Source organism: Triticum aestivum, chromosome 4A, assembly GCF_018294505.1.
Source record: "Triticum aestivum cultivar Chinese Spring chromosome 4A, IWGSC CS RefSeq v2.1, whole genome shotgun sequence".
Lineage (NCBI taxonomy): Eukaryota > Viridiplantae > Streptophyta > Magnoliopsida > Poales > Poaceae > Triticum > Triticum aestivum.
The window spans coordinates 397537383-397543278 of NC_057803.1; the positions used below are offsets into that span (position 1 = coordinate 397537383).

Below are 5896 nucleotides of genomic sequence, written 5' to 3' on the forward strand. Positions count from 1 at the left end.
GGCGGGGTGGCGGGTGGTGCTGGCCGGGGCGGGGCAGCGCGTGGTGCTGGCCGTGGCCGGGTGGTGGCCGAGACGGGGCAGCGCGCGGTGGTGGCCGGGGTGGTTCTAGCCGGGGCAGGCGGTGCGAGGTGTTGGCCGCCCCGGCGTGTTGGGCGTGGGGTTGGTGCGTGGGGTGGATGAGATAGTGGGCGGGTGGGTGGGTGGGCGGGCGGGCGTGGTTTATTTTCGGGTAGGAAGCAGTCCGAAACTGTTAACAGAATAAGACCCAGAGTTAAGAGAATAAGATTGTTAATGATGTTATCATAATAGATCCACCCCTTTTTATATATACACGTCTCAACTAATTCTAATATACAAATATATGTGAGAATAACATACATAGAAAGATGGTTTGGTTGCACTAAAAAATATTACAAATCAAGAAAATATTTTCAAGTAGCATCATATGCATAGAGCCAAAAATACACAATTATTTTGATTTTACAGAAATTACAAATTGTTCTGAAAATTTTCATTTTTTGTCAAAATTTGACAAAAAGTGGGATGAATTAAATTTAAATGTATTTTCAAATCTATGTAAAACTTCCCCAGAATTATCAGTAGTATATTAGACAGAAAAATTGGCATTATTTAGGCATTGTCATGTCATCATGGGTACTCCACATTACAGAATTGCCACATAAATTTGGTGTCCATAATCCATGAGCCTGTCACATCATTATCACATATTACAAAGTAAAAGGCTCATAATACATTAGCCTCACACATGACCTCAATCCAAGGCTCACAATACATAAACCACACACATGAGCTCAATCCAAGGTTCACAATACATTATACACGAAGTGTTGCTTCAATTGATTTTGTTCTTGATGCATTGAGCTCAGTTCCAGCTTGGAGAAGATCCTCATATTTTCCATCTTGGGCGATATGACCATCCTTGAGCATGTGCCATGAGAAAAATAAAGCACAAATGAGAGACCAAGGGCCCATTATCCCATGAACATTCTAATGAGAAATGTTACAAAAGATGGCAAAACTTTCATGCAGAATCTGTTGTATTATTCTCATCAGGAAACATGCATAAACAACACATCGAATTGAACAACTTAACTTGCTGATAAATTTGAAACAACATATATACCATGTGCATTAGCCTCTAAAAAGTAGTGCTTCGATTGTAAGGATAATGTTATTACCAGTATGAAGTCAGCAGCTGGTATGAACCCGACTTGATGGGTTACAAGAATTACTGTTTTGCTAGCTAGTGCCCCCAATATATAATCCCGCGACACATAATCAGACATGTTATGAAACAGAGGCACCTTTAAAGAAAATATGCCTCTGTCACCAATGATCTGTGAACGACACGATTACCTGGCTATGGTTGTATGCTTCTCTTGCTCTTGCAGGTATCGAGGTAAGAATCTGCTTTGCTCGAGATATAGAATCAGCACTGCAACAAGATGAAGCATCAGGTACCAATGCTAGTAATTCTTGAAAGTGGATACCAATGATGGTTACTCAGGTTGTCAAAATCATGAAATATTAAAATATAACAAATTTGTACTTATACATCAGGCATAAAAATAAGAGTTCATTGCACTATTAAGACATAAACTTGCAGCGCCGGTAGAATTCAAACAAAAACTTGCAAAATGACTCAACCGGGCCCGTAAAATTGCTTTGCGGGACAACAAATTAATTATCACTTAAGATGTATTTTAAAACAGAACAGCAGAGGGTGGAGTCATGTTGCTGCGTAAATACAATAATATATATATGTTCCATCCATTAGGTCTCCGATAGTTTGTAAAATAAGAACATTGAATCTACTAATTAATCCCCTAACCTCCCATTGTCAAACATAACAAGTAATTAGAGAAATAATTTTGTCATGATACTTCTTAATACAACATGATTTGAGTATACAACATATATTGATCTCAAGAAAAAAATCTGGTTGAAAAAGAAAATAGAACTACAATTTAGACTGGTCAGTATAACATACTACCGTAGGTTGTTCCCTCTTTCCTCATGATGTCACGTAAATTTCTCCCACGCACTCTCTGTATACTCTCTGTTTCTTGTGATTCAGATTAAAGGGGAATTTGTCAAATAGGCATATAAATACATTGCTTAGAAGTTGAAAACAATATGTAGTTCCATTTAATTCTAGAAAGCTAGTACTATAATATGATATTTGGGAAACGCTTGCCTGCTATCAGCCGCCTCCTCTATGTGATGCGTGTACACGGGTCCTTTGTGTCACTACATACATGAGGCATAATCTCTATGCCACAGAATATACCATTAATTATCATGGTCGAGGATAGCAAAATACAAACCCCAAAGTGAGATATATCCAAAGAATTTAAGCCTCTCAGTGTAAAAAAAATCTGGCCAAAATATATACTTTTTGAAAGGAAATCATGTCCTAAATGAATAGCCTGCACGCCGCACACAATATTAAATGTCTCCTAAATATGTAGAATAGTTATAGCTCCTGTCGGGTGGGCAGGCGGTGCAGGTCTGTCTGGGCCAAGAAAAGGCTTCGCTGACCTCTATTTGCAAACAAAATTTTAATGCAAACTTTAATGTAGTTGCACGTTCATGGCTGATCAGGCATAAATGAATGATTGAGATGGAACTAAAATATCAAACTATAATTGTTGAATGATTGGTAATGCGACTCGTAATCAGAATAACAAAGGAGATAAAAACATATGAAACTCGATACCCTTTAGAAACAAATGTCGCCCGCTCCTTCCTCGGCAGCTTTGTGTCAATCTCATCACCCACGTTCACAAGAACAACTCCCATGTGCGACCAAATGTGACCCGTCTCTAGCCTGCAGGCATGCAAGTGAGATGGATGTTGACTTGCTCTTGCATGAGTAGTAGACGATCCTTATGAATCTTGTTCAAATACCTCATTGTGCCAGCTTCATCTTGCTGTAAGTGTTTAGAGTATACAACAAAGACTTATTCAGGCTTTACCACAAAAGTAGAATGCAATTGTTAGACACATCTATTTTTTTGCATAACCAGCAGGCACACCTCATGCTTACTTCCCATAGCAAACTCTCGTGCAGAAGCATGTTGGGCACATCACCTGGAAGGCACAAACATGCATGAATTAGGATAGCCTGGGTATATCAGCTTTTAATTCTTTTGCATATAAACATACTACTACAGTAAAGTGTGCCACTAAGGTATATGCGTATAGCTACGGATGTTTCCAGCATACCTGAATATTTTGCTTGGCCATCAACATGTTTGAATGACGGAACATCTCCAGTTAACTGACAAAAGTCATCTTAAAAAATTACAGGGATCTTGAAGGTAAAAAGTGGCAAGTCCACACTGAGAAAATTTAGCAATACACTGGAAATACTGATGGATACTCATGGACATAAGTTCTCTAGAGTATATTAGTCATTGACATATTAGAACCTCGCATGATATTAGTCAATTATTAGCCATTGAATTTCAGGTTGTCTGTGTGGTAAAAGTATTACCATCTAAAATTCCTTACATATGCTAATGCAGGGCCGACCATTGCTCTACTTGTTAACGGATTTTAGACAAAAGCACACCATAGATGTTTCGGTACAGAAAGACAAAGCTCCTCCAGGTTGTACGGATGCCTAGAAATTTAGTATAACAAACAAGACGTGCTCTTTTTGAAATTTCAAATAGCGTGGCCTCATAGAAAAGCTCATGCGCGTGACTGATCAAACTGGTCATGGCATAATAAGAAAGTACGCACCGTATCGGGCTAGGATGTTCTCATTCTACAAGATTTGGCCGTTGTGGATCAGCCGATGGTGTGGCGGCCACACCTTAGAGCTCTTGGGACGACCACCTTGAACATCCGGACGGTGGTAACCAGGTCAGCCACGGACTTGGAGCCAGGGCCGGTCCTGAGAATTTAGGGGCCTGGGGAAAGACAACAAAAAGGGGCCCTAACCCCTAAGGCCACATAAACATATGCTGTTTTTCTATTTCAGTTGCAAATAAATACTCGATACACTATAATTTTGTTGCCTTATCATCTTAGTTATTCAGAAAAGTGGGTTCATAAACATTCACAGTAAAAGTTGCAGTCAATTGGCATGTTTTTTATTAGGTGAATAAGTAACAGTTTCATGCTTACTCAATATATTGTCATCCTATAATTTTTCATTAGGTTGTTCCTCAGCAGTAACTAAGCTAGTTGTTCTGAATTCCTAGCAGTAGAAGTACTCGTCTGTATTCTAACAAATTGTTTATGCTCCTTTCGAGGCCTCAGTCAAGTCATATGCCAGTTTTCATTCTCATTACCAGATGGATATACTAACAATCTTGCTAATTAGCACACAAATATATAGGGTACAAGTAATTAAGAACACTGCTGATCAAATAAAAAATTCTAAGAAAGGTATGGAGCAAGATATTTGGATGGCTAGAAAAATATAAATTGCTAAATTTTGTTGCTGCTTACAAGTCACGAACATACATCTCAGTTCCTCTTTTCGAATCCCAATCAAAACATGAAATCAGAGTGAGAAAGAGATATGTATGAGGATGATCTTTATGAATGAATGAACGATCTCACAAGACTATAGAAGAGGGGAATTGAGTTGAGAAGCAATTAATCACAATCTGGAAAATCGTAATACCTTCTTCCACTAATTGCGCCCTGCAGCCGGAAATCTCGATTAGACGTCCTCATACATATCTGTGAGGCGTTCTCGACCTTGGCAAGGCTGAGTCTCATGCTGATTTGTTTCCAATTGGGGAAGAGATGGAATTAAGCCGAGAAGATTGCGTGTGTGACAAGCCGAGGATGAACATCATGTACGCACAGGCAGCTCGCCCGGGCAGCTCTGGGTCAGGTCCTTGCAGCAGGCCAAGACGGGGCAGTTGTCGCGGCCCTTGTGCGGGGTCACGGAGAGGCCCACGTTGAAGCCGTCCACCACGCTCACCCCGTAGGACGATTGCTCGTTGCCGCCGTGGTGGAGGGAGACCTGCGGTGGAGAACTGGAGCCGCCCGTCGCAGTCGCCTGTCGCGCAGCCGGTGCGCGCCCAGATGCGGCTGGACCAGGCGTGGGTGGGCGCCGGGAAGGAGCGGTGGGAGAGCGACGGGAGGAAGAAGCTGCCCCCTCCAGGACCTCACTGCCGGTGTTCCCCTGGATGCCCGGCCAGATCGGGTTCACGACGGTCAGGGTCATCGGTGGTATGCGTGCGGAGCGAACGGCATGCTAGGGGCGGCGATGCAGGTGCAGGGAGGGCGGCTTGGCACCGAGGATGCAGGGACGGGGAGGTGAGGCGCCGATCGGGAGAGGAGGGAGGTTGGTGATGGAGCGCTCTTGTGCATGCGAACGTGCGAGGAGGAACTGGTGCGCGGCGTGCGTGCGATCGGTCTAAGCAGTTTTTCTTAGAAGAGGTGGAGGAGTTTAGGAGTGGCAGGATGGGTAATTAAAGTGTAAAACACGTTTGATGTGTTGGAGTGATTTAGACCATCAGATCATATGCTTTAATGGATGAGATGACTCGGTTCTCCGTCCTCTCGTCCTTTTATAGTGGTAGTAGATATGGCTTCTACACAGCATTTTTATCATCATTATCCATACATCATACGTAGGTGAGTTAGAATGCACTTGATCCCGAAAAGGTATCTATCTTTCAAATCAGAGGAGTGCTTCGAACTTACAATAGTACATAATATCCAACAAAAGAGGGTGGTGCTACAGCAGCTGGTTACATGGCTCAGTTTAGATATCAGTACAAATCAGGTTGTGCATATTTGTTGTTGGCATGAACCACATCGCCGCATGTCGGGTTTGCAAAAGCCATCCATCGCATGGAAGCTTGATGCCTTTCACACACTGAAGATTATCTGGCAACAAGCT

The 5896-nt window shown here is 42.2% G+C and overlaps 2 protein-coding genes across 3 annotated transcripts; both read right to left on the bottom strand.

Moving 5' to 3' along the window:
• Positions 1 to 607: 607 nt before the first annotated feature.
• Positions 608 to 5415, bottom strand: LOC123086167 (uncharacterized). Of its 2 annotated transcripts, none has more exons than XM_044507887.1 (7): positions 4664 to 5415; positions 3250 to 3304; positions 3060 to 3114; positions 2932 to 2954; positions 2741 to 2851; positions 1378 to 1456; positions 608 to 939 (listed from the first exon to the last, which is right to left on the bottom strand). In XM_044507887.1, the coding sequence occupies exons 3-7, from the start codon at positions 3075 to 3077 to the stop codon at positions 835 to 837; spliced, it is 336 nt and encodes a 111-aa protein (XP_044363822.1). In that variant the 5' UTR covers positions 3078 to 3114; positions 3250 to 3304; positions 4664 to 5415; the 3' UTR covers positions 608 to 834. The 2 variants fall into 2 exon arrangements, with proteins under 2 accessions (XP_044363822.1, XP_044363821.1); XM_044507886.1 differs by having other exon boundaries at positions 3772 to 5415.
• On the bottom strand, positions 5024 to 5139 carry LOC123086168 (osmotin-like protein; the record flags this gene model as incomplete). The annotated part of the gene is given in 1 exon segment (XM_044507888.1): positions 5024 to 5139. A coding segment is annotated over 1 exon segment (116 nt), but the record flags the coding sequence as incomplete, so codon positions are not given.
• Positions 5416 to 5896: the final 481 nt, after the last annotated feature.

Excerpts from the sequence above, each read along its gene's own strand:
- LOC123086167 (XM_044507887.1), bottom strand. Across the intron at positions 2,852-2,931 it reads GATGAAGCTGGCACAATGAG|GCTAGAGACGGGTCACATTT; the intron begins GTATTTGAACAA and ends GCATGCCTGCAG. Across the intron at positions 1,457-2,740 it reads GCGACATTTGTTTCTAAAGG|TGCTGATTCTATATCTCGAG; the intron begins GTATCGAGTTTC and ends ATCTTGTTGCAG.